At 41.4% G+C, this 21,268-nt stretch overlaps 1 protein-coding gene across 1 annotated transcript in view; it reads left to right on the top strand.

Annotated features, from left to right (window-relative positions):
* The window catches only part of sdr16c5 (short chain dehydrogenase/reductase family 16C member 5), a 38,804-nt gene extending 17,909 nt beyond the window's left edge, over nucleotides 1-20,895 (top strand). Inside the window, exons 6-7 of the mRNA XM_022761857.1 lie at nucleotides 1,463-1,588; nucleotides 18,358-20,895. Of these exons, the coding sequence (XP_022617578.1) occupies nucleotides 1,463-1,588; nucleotides 18,358-18,454 (223 nt within the window). The 3' untranslated portion in view covers nucleotides 18,455-20,895. The remainder of the gene's footprint in view (nucleotides 1-1,462; nucleotides 1,589-18,357) is intronic.
* The last annotated feature ends 373 nt before the right edge of the window (nucleotides 20,896-21,268 follow it).

Below are 21,268 nucleotides of genomic sequence, written 5' to 3'. Positions count from 1 at the left end.
AGCATAGTGAAAAATGAAAAAAGTTAGTTTAATGTAATATTTTACTCTTAATAATTTTCTGTCTTAAGTCTATTTGAGATGTAATGATGATGTTTGCTTCTTGGCAAATTGGCACCAATCAAATCTGCTGAATTAGCTTGTTCACATTCTAGCTGTGGATGTTCACACCGGTATCACTGGATTACTTACGATTTTTAGAAGATTTATAGATGTTTATTGGCGGTGGTCCTCAGACATAATGATTTCTTCTTTAACACAGATTCAGAAGTCACAGAACTATGACTCCATGACAGTGAGATTTTTTTATACATATTGGAGCAATCGGGTGCTAAGTAGTACTTTACTTGTGTGGGTGGGTGTCACAGTCTCTGCTTGTTTGGTAAACGGACCCAATCAGCAGCCAATCTACAGTAAATAACCTCCTGTTGTTTTTACAACCCTGACATCCATATGTCCACTCTAGCCCCTTTTACACAGCCTGTTCAAGGCGGGAATGTTGTGCCTTTATTCCACCTGCCTGTTCTGTGTAAAGGGTACGAACATGGACCGAAGGGGGCAGGGCATTGTTGTTCCACCATACTCGCAGTGGAGGTAACCACAGAGCCGGATTGACATCTGTGTGAAATGGGGAGCTGGCGTGGTGGGACAGATGCAGACGCTGTTGTGTCACATGTCACACCTGTGACTACTGAATACTGGCCTGCTCTAAAATCACAGATGGAGGCGCCAATATGTCGTTTGGTTCAGTGTCAACAATCAAATATGGCATAAGGAGGGGTCTTCTTAAGGAGCTCTGTGTAACCCTCCCTGCTTCATTCTTTGAAAACCTCTGATCTGAGGCATTTTTGGCTCTAGGACATGACAGTTAAATGTTCATTGATTGGGCAACCCCACCATGGGCTTTATATATTTTTCAGTAATGCCATTTTAAAGAGATCTACCAAGCCACAAGTCATCTCTTGCAGGGCACATAGGGAACTTAGTGCTTGTTGGTAAATAGGGTTAGTAACTGTAACCTGGTTCTGAGTTAGAACCAGTTCCAAAATGCCAAGAACAAAAAAAAAAAAGATTAGCTTCAGCTTATCTCCTCCTGACAGTACCAACAGTTTAAAATTTACTCAATACAATTAACTCTCAAAACTAGCTAGCATGCACGGCAAATGTCACAACAGTGTGAAAGATGGACCACGGCAAACTGTGAAAATTTTAAAGTGTGGCTTCACTTTAGAAAAGAAAACAACAACAAGGCAAAGTACAGAGTGTGTGAGTAGCTAGTTAGCTGGAAATCAAATCTGAGCAAACATTTAAATAATACAAAACTAAACACTATGCAGTGTTTGATGTCTTGCTGCTGCTGCTGCAGTCTCACATAAAGCTCAGCTACTGCTCATTGGTCCAGGCTCAGTTCCCTGCTGTTAGAGGTTGTATTTTATATCTTAATCCTTCTTCATCTCTTCATCAGGTGGCCAAGGTTGCTACCGATCCTGAAGCCAGACTATGTGGCCAAGAAGATCATCGATGCTGTGCTCACAGATCAGGTGTTCCTGCTGATGCCCAGGAGCATGTACCTCATCACTGCTCTCAAGAAGTAAGTGTGTGCCTTTCCTGTTCTCCACGAAACTGCACTGATGTTACACACATCTCTCTACATCCACAACTCCCTGTTCCTCACAACACACCTAAGTATTTATAAGTGTGCACCACCTCAGTGTCCTTCCCTCAAATGTTGACTGGCTGAAGGGTGGGCCTAGACCTCCGAAAGTGACCATCTCCTTGGTCTTGGAGGTGTTCAGAAGGAGGCAGTTCTTGTCGCTCCATTCACTGAAGGCCATCGTCAGATCCCTGTACTCCTCTTCCTGACCGTTCCTGATACGCGCCACAATAGCTGCGTCACCTGAGTATTTCTGGATGTGGCAGGACTGTATTTAAAGTCCGCCATATACAGGGTGAACAGGAACAGACCCAGAACAGTCCCCTGTGGAGCCCCAGTGCTGCTCATCACTGTCCCTGAGACACAGTTACCCAGCCTGACGTACTGTAGTCATCTTGTCCACAATCCAGGACGTGAAGCAGGGATCCACCCCCATCCCTTCCAGCTTGTCTTTAAGAATGGGGGGGTGGAATGTGTTAAATGCACTTGAGAAATCAAAGAACACAATCTTCATGTAACTACTTGGCTCATCCAATTAAGAATGGGCCTGGTGGAGCATGTAAAGGACGGTATCATCCACTCCAATATGATCTTTGTAGGTGAACTGTTGGGGGTCTAGTGCATGTTCAACCTGTGGCCTCAGAAGGTGGAGAAGCAGCCGCTCCAGGGTCTTCATGATGTGTGATGTGAGGGCCACCGGTCTGTAGTCATTTATCTCAGCCGGTCGTCCTACTTTAGGTACCGGAACAAGACATGATGTTGTCCACAGGACCGGGACCCTCCCTGTTTGAAAGCTTAAGTTAAAGATCCTCTGGAGAGGCTCAGCCAGCTGGGCTGCACAGTCCTTTAACAGCCTCAGACACACACCATCCAGGCCTGTTGCTTTTCCAGGACGTAGCCTCTTGAGCTCCGCCCTCACCTCCTCCGCTGTCAAGGACAGGAGACTTGACTGATGTTCTTCTCTTTATAGTCAGTGATGGTCCTCATCCCCTTCCACACCTCTCTGGTGTTGTGCTGCAGCTTCCTCTCTACTTTCTTTTTGTAGTCCTTCACCTGCTTTAATCTCCTCTTCAGCTCATGTTGCTCACACCTGAGCTTCTCCCTGTCTCCATCCCTGAAGGCCTCCTTTTTCTGGTTGAGGAGGGCCTTGATGTTACTGGTGATCCAGGGTTTGTTGTTTGGAAAGCAGTGTACAGTCCTTGCTGGTATTACAGTGTCCATACAGAATGTAGTCTGTGGTACATTCAACCATTCTATCAAGGTCAGGGTCCCTGCTGTTATCATTTTCCTGTGACTCCAACAGGACATTCCAATCTGTGCAAAACCAGGGTCCAGTTCCTGAATGAGCGGGTGGTTGCAGCCTGCCTCAGTACACAGGGCTTGTAGGAAGGCTGAAGAAAAACCAGATTATGATCTGATCTGCCAAATGGTGGTAGAGCTGAGGCCTCCTTGACGTTTGCATACAATAGATCAAGTGTCTTATTTTCCCTTGTGGGACAGTCAACATACTGAGTGAAGCCAGTCAGGTGAGAAGTGAGAATGTCATGGTTAAAATCTCCCGATATTGCAATGAATGCATCAGGGTGCTGGGTCTGTACTCTCGCAACAGTCGACTGCAGGCTCTGCTCGTGGTTTAATGAAACCTACAATGGCGCTGATGTGTGAGAACTCCCTCGGTACATAGCACAATCTAAGACCAACTGCCAACAGTTCAATATCCCGACAGCAGATCTTCTGCTTCACTATGATGTGACTGGGGTTGCACCATCTATTGTTCACAACCAGAACCAGTCCTCCACCTTTATTCTTCCCACTTGCTCTGGCATCTCTGTCCGCTCATACTGCAGTGAAGCTGGGTAAATCCACACAACGGTTGGGAGTGTTGTCATTTAACCAGGTCTCTGTGAAACACATGAGACTACACTCACGATATGCTCGCTGGTTCTTCACAAGTGCCTCCAGTTCATCACACTTGGTAGCCAGGGAGTTGACATTTCCCATGAGGATCGATGGTAGAAAATTCTCCATCTCCTAGCCTTTAGCTTAGCCCCGGCTCTGCATCCACGGTGCGGCTTCTTCAGCTCAGCTGTTTTGGGATGTTTAACTCCATAACTGGTACACTTTAAAGCCAGGAGTTCTGCCTTTGTGTGTTCTGCCTCTCTCTCTTTCTCTCTGGCTGAATTGGCTGAAAACAACAACACATGCCTGTCAATTTGCATATAAAACAGGAAGTGAGATCAAGCTGATCTTGTCAGCTGTTATCATGACTGCTGCTGTTGTGATTGTGGCTCATTCAGTGCCACTATAAGACAAGTTATATCTGAGTTCATGGTGTGATGGTGAAGACATCCAGCTATAGTCTGGTGCAACTGGCTTTTATACTCAGATGAGTTTTATCATAACATGTCGTCTGTTGTTATAGTAGAAATATGGAATAAACAGCAGTTATATGAATTAAGTACCAAATGTTGATTGTACCATAGTGTCATTTTAGTACTTGGAGTGCTGAGTAATGAATATGACTCCCCCACCCCCTGCACCCTGACATGACCCTCAAGCTTGAGGACAAATGTGGGTCGGAGAGGACAGCCTAAATAGAACAGGAGGTCTAAAAGTGAGATATAAAGGAAAAGATCTCTAAGGACTCATTATGACGCCAGTTTAAAGAAATACTTGGCAAATGTTTTTTACCAAACTACTGCCTAAACTCAAGTCTCTGTTTTACGAGTCACATTTAAGGAACTGGGCCTCAGCGTGTTTGTTGACCGTTGACCACTCTTGGTGGTGAGCTCAAATAATTCATGGCTTGTCTGCCTATTTTTGCCATGGTCTCATTTAGTCACACTGTTATAGTCAGTGACTTAATGTACTAAACAACTAATAAAGATACGTAACTATAGCTGTTCATTTCCCAATTAAATTCTTACCGCGTGTTCTAACAGCATGTGAATAATCATATATTCCAAATAGTTATAGCTCGAGTTTTAATGGTCCTCACTATGTTAGTTGACGTATGAATCTGCCACTAAAATAAATGTCAACTGTAGGAAGATGCTCACACACTTGAAAAGCTGTTGAGGCCTGTTCTGTTGTCTGGTGAGAATAGGGATGTTCTGTTCTGTTGGTTGGAATTTGTGAAATGTGTCTGCATCTAAAACTACACCAGGAAATGGTTCAGTGTCATGGCCTCAATTGTTGTGGAGACCACTGAGGGCATCTGACAACAACAACCTTCTGTTTTGTCAGCTTCTGTTTGTTACCAGTGTTCGTGTAGCTGGTGCAGTTAGTCCAGTATATTAGTCTAAAGTATCATTAGACCTTTTTTATAACTGATGCTCGCTTTTCTACCAACCATCCTGACAACATCTGTAGCTGAATTTCCAGTTGTGTTTTTGTCGCTTTAAAATTTAAACTTATATCTCTCCATCTCTGTATCTTCAAATCTCTCCATTCCAGTCAAATGTTTTCAATCATCATTCATATGTGTGAAAATTTGACAAGTCTCCTGCAGTCTCTTCATCCAGTTAAAGCTCCATATAGTCTAAAGGTAGATGTCCATGTTTTGTTTGATTATTAAGCAGGTCCAGGTTCTATATTATTACTGGGAAAGTATCAAAGCCTCAGTCCACAGAGAAATGCACACAGCCTGTATTCAGAAACTGAGCCTTAAAACCAGCCGTCAGGACTTCTGGAACTTTGTGATGTCACAAAAGAGCAGTCACCGCTCTCAGCCGCACCCTAAGCCCCGCCCACCTGGACCCACCATCCAACCTTGCGAGATTTGGTTTCTTGTGTTTACCTGAAATCTGCTATATTTTTATTGGACCACTCCGAACACAGTCAGCCAATCAGAAAAGAGGCTCAGCGCCTCCTCTTTTCTGATTGGCTCATTGACCTTTTGTTACTAGAGCTCCAGAGAGAAGCCTGAGAAAGGAGATGTAAAACTACATTGAGATGGTTTTTGGTTCTTAAAACCACAAATATATCTTCTTATGGATCAACACTTCAAATAAAACACAGATGAAGAGGAAAAATGAGGCTTTAAATTCACATATAATGATCCTATAATATATATAATCTATAGCTATCCTAGTGGATCAGTGAGGTTGTATTGCTCATTGTAAAGACCAAACTGTTTTTTTGGGGGTTTTTTTTATCGTTACTCATGAAATGAGAAGAAATGAGACAGGATTGACAGGTGCTAACACCTTCTAGGTGGTGTATGAGAAGATTTGATCATAGCCCAAGTAAAATCAGTGGCAGACATGGAAGGTGCCAGGTGTCTTCACTGTCATCAGTCCATTTGACAGAGATACTGTATCTTGATTCATTAAAATGTTGAATTTACTTTCTGCAACTACAACAGCAACAAAGTCAGATTTGACTTTTATATATATTTGTTCTCTGTCCTCATCCTGTCCCTCCATCAATCTCTTCAGTGTCCTACAGTGGAAGCAGACCTCCCTCCTTGGCTCTTACCTGGGACTGTCAGGTTGTCGAAGCAGACTGACCAGACACTAACCTCAGTCAAACATTGACCGTTACTACCATGTTTCCTTCAGACATTCATTAGTGTGCATGTTCTCAGACAGAATGTTGCCATACTTCCATACATTCTGTGACTTCTGGGCTCTTTGTTTTATATATCCATGTCAGGTGGACAGTTGACATTGAGATTTACAGGGAATAAAAGTAATACAGCAGCCGGAGGTAAAGCAGAAATACTGTATTTAGTGGTTATAAATGAGGCATCAGAATGTTGGCCATACACCAGAGCTAAATGTGTTCCGTAGTCTTTGTTACATAGATGTAATTTTCCACACTGCATGCAAAACCTCAGTTTGTTTTGAGTATGCTTAAAGGGGAATTTTAATTTATAACAGTTTGGGCCTCATTTTAGTGGGCGTGGCCATGGTTTCTATCAGTTGTGATAACATTGTACTCAACAACGTCATTACTGAGATCTGGAGAACACAGCAACATCCCAGTACTGGACCAGCAAAGCAAGCTGGTTAGCATGCTAACGAATTTCGGTAGAAGAAAAGAAGTGATAGAAATAAAAGTAAAACAAGAGGGTTTATTTCTGCCTCTGGAGACAGCTGTTGGTGAGTAAAGGAATCAGGTCTGATGCTGAACTCACAATGTTTCTTCTAGACTGATATATAAAAGACTGTTAATGCTAACGTTAGCTATGTAGCATTATCAGAACTTACAAATAGCTCCTTTAAAATTTTACAGCACAGAGGTGCAGCAGGCCATGCACACCAGTGGGTGTCACTCATAGCATCCATTCTGATCAGTTACATAACCTGTCGTCCTATCAGTGAACCGGTGAGCTGTGCTGAACAGATGATTGTGACTCTGGACCATCTAATGTCTGGAGTCAAAATTAATGAACAGGTACGACTGTGACAGCAATTCTGTGGTTAAATGTTAGCTCACCAGTGTCCAAGTTATAACTGATAGAAATGAACCACAAATTGTAAAAAAAAAAAAAAAAAAAAAAAACCATTATCCTGTAAGGAGCTAATCTCCTGCACTAGCACTTATAAACCTTGTATTTAGTACAGAGAACACTGTTATTGTGCGGGTCGTTGCTTTAGCTTGCAGCAGTCTCTCAGCCTGAGGACACAGTTTTCAAATAGAACTTTTCAGCAGGATTATTGTTGTATGTTGAGCGATAGGACAATGAGCTGACAGCGTGTTTTATTTTGACCTCAGACAGTTAAGTGTGCATTTAGACAAACAGCCTTTACTGTCACCCAGAGACAAATGGTGCAGAGAACCAGGCTTTTGCAGGTTTGTGACTGTGAGGGGCATGAGGGTGTTTTATTGTTTGTTTGTACTCAGGCAGGTTTGTGTACAATGGACTGATGATGTTCTTCAGGGCTTAAATGCTCAAACACTGACAATGACTGTCAGGCCAGTTGTCATTGTCTGTAGAGGAGCTCCAGGTGATGTGTCATCCTCACTCTCAGACAAATTATCTGGTTTTCCAAAATCTTGTACAGATTTTGATTGAATGTAAATGTCGGCTGAATAAATGGTCTGTTATTTTTCATGCTGCTTTTTCCTGTATGACTTGAGTAACTTCCAGTCAATATTGAAGCACTAAATTTGCTCTAATTGTGTCTTAAGTAACTGTCTATAAAATGCTGAAAGTGTTTAATAAAGATTGTGTATTTTGTCATGAATTTGAAAAATGTATGTTTTATAATAAAGACATCAGCCACAGTGAGGGTCTCACTCTCCTATCACTGAGGCACAGGCGTATTCAACATTTGAATCATTTTAAGTGACCATTGTCAGGCCACATCCTCTATTATGTATAACTTTAATCCTTAATAAAATGTAAACAGGTGAGTTATATAAACAGTTCTCATGAAGGAGGAAATTAGCTCTAGAGACCAAAACTGTTTTTGTACCAGGCTGTAAACATGTTTATTTCTGCTGTAAAGTTGGACATTTTAACATGGGAGTCTATGGGGATTGACTCACTGTTGGAGCCAGACTCTAGTGGTCATTAGAGGAACTGCAGGTTTTGGTACTTCCATTCATTTTTCAGACCAGATCTTGATAGGTCTGTTATGGTATTATGGTGTTAATGGTTAATTGGTTACTTCAACAGTTTTGTAAAATCTTTGCAGGGTGAGTGAAAGAGCCCTCCTTCTGAACTGCTATTACTATTGAGGTGCCCCTGAGCAAGGCGCTGAACCTCCAACTGGTCCATATAAACTCCTCAGTGACTGCTTGCAGTCCCCAATAAAAACTATGTCTGATTCCAGTTATATTGAAAGTGAAAACAAATCTGACTGATAATTGAAATGGATTTTCTGTAATCTATGAATTCACTCACTGCAGCAAAGTACACATGTGTTGACAGCAGTGAACACTGTGCAGTGGTGATCACAGTGTCAGACAAAGTTTCAAACTCTACTTGTCTGGTAAAATAACTATTGAATTCATAGTGATAAAGAACAAAAATGGTTCAGTTTTTGTTCATGTGGATGTGCACAGTGTATCATATTAAGTAAAACACACCACTGAGGTTTTCATTTGGTTGTGGTTGCCATTTTGTCCATTTTGCAATGTCCTCAGACTACATATATGTCATTTATAGTCTTTTATATTATTTATTTAGGATAAAGTGTATTTGTCACCATTAATGATTGCCCCATGATCCTGTAAGTGTGCTGGGTACAAAACATTGATATCCTTTGTTTACAATTATGTCTAATGACAATGTCTCTGGATAGTATGGATGGGGTCACAGTCTGTTGTCCAAAGTCCATATAAACTGTGAGCAGCTGGGAGGCTGATCTTCAGGGTGGAGGAGACAACCTCCTCTGAAAGTGAAGGAAAACAGTTGGAGGTTTGGATCCTTGGAGCGCACTGAAACTATCAGAGTGATAAAAGATGGAGGTTAGCCTCACCTTTTAAAGGCAACATGTGTTTGTACAGTGACTTCAGAAAGAAGCAGAGACTACAGCAGTAATATTACATGGAAAGAAAGACGAGTAGGGGAGAGTAGTGTGAGTTTGATAATGACGTTGTGGCACAGATTTAGTGAAAGGGAAGCGATGTGCAGCAGTCTGATTTCAACTGCAACCGCAACACGCTGACAAACAGAAGTAATCGTGTATGTAAAATTTCTTTTACTATTATATTTAGTTGTACACTCCTCATATTAAGACATTTCCTAAATCATTAAGTGAGAAAATATTTAAAATGGTACTGAATATAACTCATGTTTGTAGAAATTTTAGCAAACTTATTAAAAACAAAGACTGAAATCTCTCATGTACAAATGTCTTCAGACCCTTTGCTGTGGCTCCAAACTGTGGTCATCTGCTTCTAATTTACTTCCAATGATCCTTGAGATATGTCTAGAACTTTACTGGATCAGTTCAGTTCACCTGTGGTGAACTGAACTGATTGCACCTAGTTTAGAAAGGCACATATCTGTGTATATAAGGTCCCACAGTTCACACTGCAGGTCAGGACAAAGACTGAACCATGAAGACCAAGAACGCTCATAAACGTCCACAATATAGTCATGATGAGGTATAGATCAGGGCAAAGGTATAGAGCCATCCAATCTGGATCTGCCAAGAAGACTGATAAAGTACCCTAATCTAGGTGTGCAAAGGTTGTAAAGACTTAATCTAGAAGCTTTGACTGCTGCCAAATGGGCTTCCACCAATGTACAGTGGGGTCCAAAAGTCTGAGACCACATTAAAAATCTCTAATATTTTCATGTTAGCCTGGAAACAATCAGAAAGTTTGAGCATTTGGAAACGTGTAAAAGATAGGAAGAAATATTTAAGATTCTGCAATGTTTCTAGATCAGTAATCAAATTTAATCAAATCTGGGGCATTGACCAACTTAACTCATCAACTTAACTTTTTACTAAAGGTCAGATTTGTTGAGTTTTATCCCGCCATTGAAGCACGTATACTGATGACAGGTGGATTTAATCTATTCTTGTTCAAGTAACTCAATTTACAGCCACCTGGAGTAAATAAGATTGTCCACACTAATACTTTTTCATTTTAAAACAAAATATATCTGTACAGAACAGCATTTTACTCCATATCACAAACAATCTGTGTCCACACTCTGCAGTTGGTTGCTAAGTTGCAAAAAATACTAATGAGGAAAAGCAACGATGAAAGATCAGACCAGAGACATTTTTGCTTGAACCGGTCACAAGGTGGAACTGTTACTGAAACTAACATATGAGCAGCAGAAAACAAAGTTTGGTAGTTGTGGAAAAGGGTCACGTGATAGATGCATGACGAATCAGGGAAGGATACATGGTGACTGATAAGACCCAATCAGGAGACGAACATGGATGTCTGACATCATTTTCAAAAGTGTCCCTTTCTGCCCGTCCAGACTAAAACTCAACACCCCAGGGTTTTCAAAGAGTTGTGTAAGGCATGAATGTTGCAAAAGCACTGAGTTTTAAAACTAAAACATATTGCTGTGCATGTAGCCTGAGGCTGTGTCTCAAGTTTCCAGCAGATTGTTGTTCACTAAGCAGCATTGTGAAAAATGGCTTCAGAACTAAGTGAAAGTATCAGAAGGCAAATAGATCTAAGCAAAGAGGGGCTTTCTCAGCATCAGATCATGACCATACTAAATGTTTCTAAGGGGCCAGTGCATGGAGCTCTAAACCACTTTGCAGAACCTACATCAGTTGTATCTAAAGCACGATCAGGCAGACCAGAACTGACCATACCATCAGAAGATCAATACGTCAAGTTTAGTTTCCTGAGGAATAGAAAAGTAACTTCATCACAGTTACAGAATTCACTAAATAAAAAACACAAGGTCTCAGAGGACCAGTAGCAGTTTCTAAACCACTTCTCAGGAGGGAAACAAGGCCAAACACTCAGGATGGACTCAGAGATACCAGCATTTCAGGGCCCCTTGGTGGCTAACCTGGTAGACCGAGTACCACATGGATTTAATCCTAACTGCAACCATGCCTGTTGCTGCATGTCATCCCCTCTCTCTCTCTCTACCTGACGTTCCTTTCTATCTCTCACTGTCCTGTTGGAATAAAGTCAAGTATTGCCAAAAAGAAAAAAAAAAAAGTACAAGCATTTCACAGTAGATGACTGGAAGAGATATCTAAGTGAGAGATTTATGACAGTAGCAGAAGGGTGGATGTGAGGAGAAAAATAGAAGAGAATGAAAGCGCAGTGAATCTGACCCACAGTGAAACATGGTGGTGGGAATGTTCAAGTCTGGGGTGTTTTGGCTGCTCTGAAGTAGGGAACCACTTCCAATTGAGAGCCGGTTCTCGAGTACTACTCCATCCTTCAGAGTCATGCTCCACCCTCTGCTTTACATCTTTGTGGAGAAGGATTCATACTGCAGCAGGATCATGACCCTAACACACATCAGAGCTTTGTGAGAACTACTTGAAGGCCAGTGAAGGAATCCTGACTTTAATGGACCTGACCTCAACCCCATTGAACCTTGATGGGGGCACTTGAAAACTGAGAATGCTGAGCATTCTGGGACATTACAAGAAGGTCTGTGCAACATTGTCAGGTTAATGGTGGGAGAACATGGGTCATCAGGTTTGGAGTCCATGCAGCTGGAGTTCATTAAGCCAAACCAACCCCAAAAACTGATGAAGAAAAACTGCATTAGATTTTCCAAAAAATAACCAATTTTTTGGGGGGGGGGACACAAGTGTTTGTTGTTGTTGTGTGTGTGTGTGTGTGTGTGTGTGTGTGTGTGTGTGTGTGTGTGTTTTATTGGACGTGAACAGTTGGATAAGTCTTTCTCTCGTTCCATTGTCTCTGCTGTTTTCCCTCCACTCAGCACAGTGAATAAGCGTGGTTGACACCGGGCCTGCTAACATTGACTCACATTCTCAAGCATCACAACAAACTGATAAATCCCACATTGTGCTTTTAAATGGTCATGAGCACAGTTATGACACAGCAGTGTGTAGGCAGTGTTGATAAATGAGGAAACCTAACCTGAGGCCTTTTTTTCTAACTGGATCAGAGAGCAGTGACTCACAGAGCAGTGTCTGGACCTTTTTCAATTTTGACTTCACTTCTAAAAGCACTTCCCTTTAGTCTGTTTATCTTCCCTAAATACCCGCCATTTGTTTACCTCATTACCTTTACACACATTTAGTCAAGTGTGCTGGTGTAATCGAGTTCAGGTCCAGGTTCATTTATTTATACGACCTTTTATCACAAGTAGAGGCTTTAAAGAGCGGAAATAAACAAAAGAGGAGACAAGAACAGGAAATTAAAACCAACCTACCCAGATCAAATGAATCACACAACTACAGGAGAAAATTAAAATAACAATCCAATCTGGGTACACATGAAAAGGCAGAACATTAGAGTCCACATAATGGGGACAGTAGCAATCAATGAAAGCACAGAGGTCTGGAAACTTGATGTGGAACTTTGTCTGGGACCAGTGGCTGTAAAGCAGCAGCATGGTGTCATTAAGAAGAGAGAGCTTTTGTGTTCATGAATTTACAGGTTTACTTCCTGGTTCCTCCTCATTATATTGATGGAACATAATGTCGGCTGTGATCCCAGTGAACATGGGATTGCTGGCCTTGGTTGTCAATACATACACCAGCCCACAAAAACCTGGAATCAACTTCAAGTCAACTTTATTTCTAGAGCACATTTGAACATAGCTTGAGCTGACCAGAGTGCAGCTCAAAGGACAATTAAAATACATAAATGCAAGTAAAACAACTATACAGAAAAGGTAGAGCACAATGAAAGCATAGTAAATATACTATATACAGAAATGTAACCAAACTAACAAAAACAAGAAAATAACAAGGAGCAAACACACAATTATGTACATGAAAACAGTCTAAAAGGTTTGAGCTAAAAAGGCCAGTGAGTAAAAATATCTCTTTAGCTGAGATTTAAAAATCGAGATGAAGGGAGCACGTCTGATTTCTAATGGCAACTGGTTCCATAATGTCGGAGCAGCAACTGCAGAAGCTTGTCTTTAGTGTCTGTGGTGAAACATTCAGGAGGATGTTGGAGCTGAGTGTCAGTGAATGAGGTCAGTGATGTGAAGTACGGCCTGGACATTAAGAGCTTTAAAAGTAACCGGCAGGGTCTTAAAGTGAATTCTAAAGAGAACAGGAAGCGAGTGAAGAGAGGCTGAGACTGGGGTGATGTGCTCAGGCTGGTTAGTGGGTCAACATCCTTAGATAATGAAAATTTGGGGAAGGCCTAAATACAAGGAATTACAATAGTCCAGTCGTGTTGCGATAAAGGCGAGTCTCTCTGTGTTATTAGCAGCCCATGTTCTCCCACATCTCATAAAGTGACGACACCATTTGGTTGTCCAGCGTCTTACACAGGCATCATCTCACCTTCATTTTGAATCTTCAAATGCTCTTCAGGATATTTAAAACATTACCCGTCAGCAGATTGCTTTAGGTGTGGGGCTAATTCATACTCACTACGCCAGTGAGTATAAGTGTGTATATGGTGTACTACATGTGAGTGTGCTGAATGAAGTATCTGATTTGACACACATCAGTTTATAATAAAAGGTTGTCTGACATCAGTAAAAGATTTTCAGCATTGATCTTTAATGTTGTTGCACAGTTTAGAAAAAGGGTCAAAATCAATGCGGCAGTTTCTTTACTTCCATGCAGGCTTGTTTCATTTCAAATACTGAGTCAATAATGGTGGATCTCCTTGGTGCTAGCATTGTTGTGGAGAGGGTCTCCTCCAACACTGGGGTCATTCCATTAGTAGCACCACAGAGACTCCCACACTTAGCTGTGGCCTTCCCTTTAAACACTTGGTCTACATAGCAGCAGAGGCCGGGGTCAGGGTGGTGCCGCGCTGGCAGCTGCGACTTTGACAGCACGCCGTCATGTCTGCTGTTCAGCCACTGATCTCTCTGACAACTGCTCTGATGTTTTCATTCATGCAAGAATAAAGAAGGAAAACATTTTCCTCACATCGATGGAAGTGTGGATGAATGGATCAATAAAACAAAGTGTTGGATAAAAAGGACATGGATGGATTCATGGATCTGGGAACAAAACTGCTGCACAAAATGTCTGTGAATGCACAGCTGAGTGGGCTGGATAAACACCCAGCAGAAACAGCAACAGAGACATAATGTAAGAAGTAAATCAGCTGGCTGGTGTTTATGACCTGCAGTGGAACCAAACTCAGGCCTCAAGCTGCCACGGCAGGTGGACCTATCAAAGACCACAGGTTTTATGGAGACACTGGGAGTCTTTATGGCAGGGGGCACAACTATCTGTCTGGATACAACTTATGAAGCACGATAATGTTGCTGTCAGGAGCTGCTTTTTAGCTGATGTAGAACAAATCAGTCTGTTTGAAAGAGGCTATAAAGCTGCTCCCTCACCCACCTCTCTGTGAGAGGAGCCTCAGAGCAGCTTATCTCACTGTGTTTCATATCATACAGGGGCTGCATTGCATACATAATCATCACCTGTTGACATTTAGTCAAAGATTAATCAGAACACAGTGTCAAAGCCATGGAAATATTGAACACACTCATTTTAAATGTCAGTAAAGCTGCAGTCATCTATGTTGCGCCGATGTCTTGAAATTCACAAGGGGGGTGGAGAAGTGCAACGATTTAAATCATTACTCAGGGTGTCCACGCTGCTTGATGTGTATGGAGGTCTGAGGTCTGTGATCCCCTGAGCCGGAGGAAACACAGGTGAATGTGATCCAAACAGAGGCTGCTCCTGTTAAGACGTGTACCGACATATCCACATGGATGAAGGAACACCACCTTCAGCTAAACCCAACCAAGGTCAAAGAAACCTGGGTGTCATGTTTGAAGACCAGTTCTCCTTCTCTGACCATGCTGCATCTGTCTCCTGGTCATGTCTCTCTGCTCTATACAACATGATTCAGTCAGGCCTTACCTGACTCAGTACTCCACCCAGCTCTTGGTCCAGGTCATGGTTCTCTCACCTCGACTACTGCAATCCTCCTCTGGTGGACCTCCCTTCATGCACAGTGAACCCTTTACACATGGTCCAGAATGCAGCAGCCCGTCTGCTCTTGGATCAGCCTAAAAGTTCACATGTCACTCACTGACCTCCACTGTCGACCCATGACCGCCTGAATCATTTCAGTCACTGATGCTGCCTTCAGAGAGACTTCTGGGTCTGCTCCATCCACTTGAACTCAGTCATTCAGCCTGATGCTCCTTCTCTGTGTTCCACCAATGAATGTGGTCTGTCATCACCATCCCTGCACAGAAGACAGTCTCAGTCCAGACTGTTCTGGTCTGTGGTTCCCTGATGGTGGAACAAGCTACTGAACACTATCAGAGCAGGAGCGTCTCTCTCTCCTCAAGAATCTGTTGAAGACTCCTCTCTTCAGAGAGACCTCCTCTCCTAACACCTCTAACACCCTAACATGTCTAACAAGCTCTTACTGTAACTCTACCTGCACTTCTTCACCTGATCTCCTTCACTTACTAAATAGATGTAGTACTTACTACTTACACCAAGCTCTCCCACTGCACTGAAGCTTTAGTGATATTGCTTACTTGTTAGTCACTTTGGATAAGAGAGTCTGACAGAAGAGTAAATGTAAATGTAAGAAGACAACCTGGCATCGTCTCTAACCTGATCTGGGATCCCTGATTCCAGATGTCAGTGTAGCTGATCACACAGCTGTTGTCATTAACCTGTATCTGCATACTTTTTTTGCTAACTTTACCACTAGTGTTTGCTGTGTAGCTATGTATTTCATTTTACACTTTCATTTCTCAGGCGTCTATTTTATAAATAAAATGCTTAAAATGTGTCTTTATATCTTCAGCATCAGTTCAGGTTTGAAGTGTGGGGGCCTGTGCTGCAGGGACTGGGTGTCCCTGCTGCCTGTGAGGATCACTTAGTGGAACAATGGGAAATGTCCTCACAGTGTGATGGGTTGGGTACCACTGCCTCTACATCCACATAAACTGGTTAAATCTACATTTTAAAAACGTTCAGTGTCAAAATACAGCTGCAGCATTGTGTACAGTAACAATCACAGCAGCAGAGTGTCAGTGAAAGTCAACTAAGTTTACTTTTTGCATGTAGACTGAACATTTTAATGGTCTCTGGCATTGTTTGACAAGCCAAGTGTAGGACTCAAGACCTTTATTTGAAAATCAGCTCAATTTGAAAGTTTCCACATTGTCCTTGAAGTTCAGGTCAACTTCTTTTAGAGTATCTTGGAGTTGGGGATGGGTTCTTATAGCTGAAGCTATGTTAGTATATAGCTAGTATGAAAAATAATACATATAGAATCAAGACCGATGACCTTTGGTCTCAATGTCAAAATGTTTTTGGCTGTAGAGTTATGTTAAAGGGAAGTCACCTGACCCAGCTGAGCTGCTGCTGTTATCACAAAGTGAGTGTACTGCATCCTGCCACTGGTTCTGTGTTCAACTTGCAATGTTCATACTCTGCGACGCTGGCGTTCCACGGCGCTGACGGCCCCGGTGGAAATCCGGCGTTCTGCACTGGAAAGACCTGTTGCCTGTTTTGCTTTCTATCCGCTTTAAGGACACAGTAAATGTTACGTAGTTTTATCACATTGACTGAAGCTCAATATGAATGGACTCAGCGTTTTTAAGAGTCAGGTAGGCTTAGTCATGTTGCCTACATTTCCCATAAAGCAACATATCAGACTCTGCTTTGGTAGAGGGCAGTGTGGATCACTGACAGAAGGTCCATCACTTGACCCTCATGAATAAAAGGTGTGATATGTTTGCAGTGAGACTGATAATAGAAATGAAAATGTTTGTGATAACCTCAGAGAGATAAACCCTCAGAGCTTGAGCTGACTTCTTCTGCCCTTTAATTACGTCTGATAAGAACAATCTGGAGCTGTTTTCTCTCCTTATTCTTTCTTCTCTCCTTGGTCCATTTGTCTGAGGACAGAGCCATTATTCTCTGTTAGAAAGCTTCTCGTCTGTGGAACGCAGCTCACACAAATGGAGCTGGTGCCTCGCCTGTCACCTCTGTTCATTTTACATAAAAGCCATTGTGTTCAAGCTTTTAATAATCTGTTGTTGTATTATCTCGCCTTGTCTCTGCTCTCTCTTTGAAGACAGTCATTGTTAGTCAGGGGATTGTTAGTCATCCAAAAGCTGCTAACACGGGCTGATTGAGGACGAGATGCAGGAAGGCATCAGTCTAAAAACTCAAACTAATTATTTTACATTAGCGTTTAACATTAGGATCTATTGGAGAAATTCATTGTTATTGTTGATGCTGACAAATGCATCGACCCCCGGAATGCTTGACTAGTTTTAAAGAGGTATTTAGCATCGCACTTCCTTAACATTGGGGGAGGGGCCAGAGTCACAATTGTGTTGAGTTGGAAGTCTACAGACGAGGAAGCTCTAGCCGCTGAAGTAGTTTGTATGGCTCCGCGCCGGCAACAGCCAGAGCAGGAGACATATTGTTTTCAGGTTGTCTGCCCATCTGTGTCCAATGTTTTGTTTTTACACTACCCACTTAGTTTTTGTAGTTGCAGCTTCCTTGATAATTCATGTTTTGTGCAGCACATTGTGCTTCCACCTGGAATGAAATGTGCTGTATAAATAAAGCTTTGCTTGCTTGCTTTGTTGTCCTGGGTCTCAGGCTGTGGAACAGTCTTCCCTGGTCCTCAGGTCTGTAAACTCTCTCAGATGTTTTAAGTCAAAACTGAAGATCTACCTTTTCTCTAAGTGTTATCGTGTAGACTTTTTTGTGTGTTGGGTGTGGTGTGTCTCCAGTTGTGCTGTTGCTTTTATTCTCTTCTATTAACGTTTTATTCTTTGGCAAAGCACTTTGTAACCTGGGTTTTACTTATTTAAATGTGGTTGTCATCTGCATAATACCAATGTCTGATTTCATTGTTTTGAATAATTAGGCACAACGGAGCCACATTACATTTACATACAAAAAGCTCAAGAACTGAGGCCTGGAGGACGCCTCACATATTGTTGGTTCACTAAGACACAGTTGCGGAAATGAGATAAAGTAGTCCCCATCTTGGAGACGCAGTACAGGCCTGATCTTGATGTACTATAATTAATAAATTCAAATCTCTAGCTTAAGACTCACTCTCACTGCATCTGAGCCTGGTTTTAATTCTGAAAACATGAGGAGCAGCCCAACTGACGTCTCTGTCGTTCGTCTCCACAGCATACTCCCCATGAAGCAGGGCATCCTGCTGGGCCAGTACCTGGGAGCCTTCAACCTCATGGACAAGTTCAAGGGACGCTCCAGAAAACAGGAGTGAGAGAGGAGAAAAAGAAGTAAAGGATGACTGGAACGGAAGGACACATGAGAGGAGTATTAAAGCCATTAATATCAACTCTTTTAATCTTCCTAGTGTAGAGGTGTAATAATAGAGAGAAGGACGGAACAGCAGTGGATTTAATACGATTTGAATATAAATATCGAATGTTTATTAGTTTCTCTATATGTTGCACTGTATAATTAAATAATAATAATAACCTTTTAAGCCTAAATATCCTTTATGTACTTGTTTTTAAATTACACGAGTGAAATTAAAATATGATCTAATTAATATGTTTTCAAAGATGAACAGGTTAGATTCCCTAATTCAATGTGAATGTCCTTCCTGTGCATTACACTGATCTGTGCTTTGTGGTGCTTTCCTGCACAGCTCATACCAAACCAAAGAAACTAGCGCTGCTTCACAACAGGTTTATAGACAGACATTTAGGAGGAGACACATTATGATTCAAATGAACTGAATCAGCTCATAACTGCTGTTGTGCTTTAAAGAGAGGGGTCAATATATGAATTTGTCTCATGAAGTCAAGAGCACTGAATGAATTTATGACCACTTTCACACATCTATGACATCAACACAGAAACTTAAAGATTTCCATCATCCATCAGAAAGTTTCATTCTACCACTGGTTCTTCTTTGAAAACATATATTTTATATATTTTGTTCATAACTATGGTAACATAACAGTGACAGTCAATTTATTCTGTTAACAGGACTGGTTACTTTTGTTTTTATGACTTTAAAGTATATGTAATCCAAATGGAGTTTACTTAAATAATGCAAACAAGAGAACACACACATTTATGACAGTGGAGCATCAAATGTAGGGTTAGGTGTATCTATCAATTGGGTTTCACGATCTCATCCATAGTCTGATAGTCCTGTCGTCACCCTGTCAACTGGCCAATGATTGAATTGATATTAATTTATTACAACAAATAATGATAATAAGTTGACACATTGATGTGAAAACAAACAAAATGTCATCTTGACATTGACGAAGCTAAAGGCTATCAGCCACCATTCTGATGATCATCAGTCACAGAGATCATTGTCCAGCAGAACAGCCCTGTCGATCAGTATACAGTTATTATACAAGCTGAATATTTGAATGTCATATTAACAATGTTATGTAACCATAGTTATCATTTATGTTGGGTTTTGTTATTAATCTATGTCAGTGTCATTTCACATTAAATACTCAGGCACAGTGAACCCTGCTGAAGGGGTCTGGTAGATCTGTGAAACCTTGTGAACGGTCCAGACCACTCACAGCTCCTCAAGTGACTTCAGACTGAACATGATGCTAATCTTCACCTTTTGTTTTTTGACGTCTGCCTTTATTTGCAAATAGCACATGTACTGATGTTAGCTCTCATTAGCTAGCACTGTGCTAGCTAGAAGTGGAGACCCGTCTGCTTTTCTTCTTGTCTCTGTATATTCATGAAGACTGGAGACGAGCACAAATGTGGATTTGTGTTCACAGAAACTCAGGTTGTGCTTTGACTTTACATGAAGTCGGTCTTAACACAGGTTTATACTTTCCTGTGAATCTTTAGGACACTTTATGAAACGGGCTTGTGTCATCTTCACATTTGAGGCACAGACACATGCCTGTCTCAAACTCATGAGTTATGTGCTAAATATCAGAAAGAATAGTGATGAATTAGGGATGTCTGGATGGAAGTAAGAAGCATCCTCAGTTTTCCTAGAGAGTACAGGTAAACTTCTGCTACATCCATTTAACTTTTCATTTCCTACAGTGTTATTCCTCTTGTTGACTCAGGTACTCAAGCTAATCCTAATTTGAAAAGCTTCAAAACAGTTTATTAGCAACACTCACAGCTGTGCTTTGAAATTACAGTGATGCCTGGTCTTGATCCAGATGTCACTGTTACAGTATATTTATCTGACATCTTTGGTGAATGAAAACACTTCAATATTCAGGGAAAACCTGAAGTAACACTTTTTTGTTGTAGTTTGTTTGAAGTAATTTTGCACTCAAATCATCTTTATTTCAGATTTGAATGGACCTATCTAGACTCTTATTAAGCCCATGTACTGCCATGTAACACTCTGTAATGGAAATATTATAAAGACTATAATATATGTGTCTGGGTTTATATCTACCACAGATCATTTTAACTTCATGTGTCACTGACAGCATCATATAAGTGTATGTGAGTTCTCATCTTCAACTCAAATTCTGTTAATGAGTTATAGTGTATAATTAATAGAATACATCTGTTGCCTTAATCACAGACTGTTAAAGAACTGAAAGATAAAATACCAGGGGTCAGTGAACAGAATGTCAGGACTGTAGAGGCTGAAGTGTGTATCCAATGATGCATGTTAATGCTTATCCTCTGTTTTCTCAGTGTTGAAAAGTGTCATCATTAAAGATTCCCGTTTCAAATGTTTTTTTTTTCTGTTTTGTTCAGGATCGTGACTGAAGTCCTCATGTTGCACATAAGACAACAAAAAATCACACTCCCATCACAATATCAATCAACCTGAAAATCATGTTTGGTTGTTGTGTGTGTGTGTGTGTGGTGTGTGTGTGTGTGTGTGTGTGTGTGTGTGTGTGTGTGTGTGTGTGTGTAAATAGCAGAGAAATGAGGCTCAGATTCAGACTGTACAAAGCTGTAGAACTGGATTTTCAATCAGCCCCAGCCAAATATTGCGCTCCTCTCTCCACAGTTAACATGCAGCTTACATTCATCAAAGAACCTTCATGTGTCCACTGGTACAAGTGCTGTAAAAGACATTACAGCTGGGCAGATAGACAAACCA

Source organism: Seriola dumerili, unplaced genomic scaffold (genome assembly GCF_002260705.1).
Source record: "Seriola dumerili isolate Sdu_G_001 unplaced genomic scaffold, Sdu_1.0 BDQW01000432.1, whole genome shotgun sequence".
Taxonomy (NCBI): Eukaryota; Metazoa; Chordata; class Actinopteri; order Carangiformes; family Carangidae; genus Seriola; species Seriola dumerili.
This window is presented reverse-complemented; position numbering and strand designations above follow the sequence as displayed.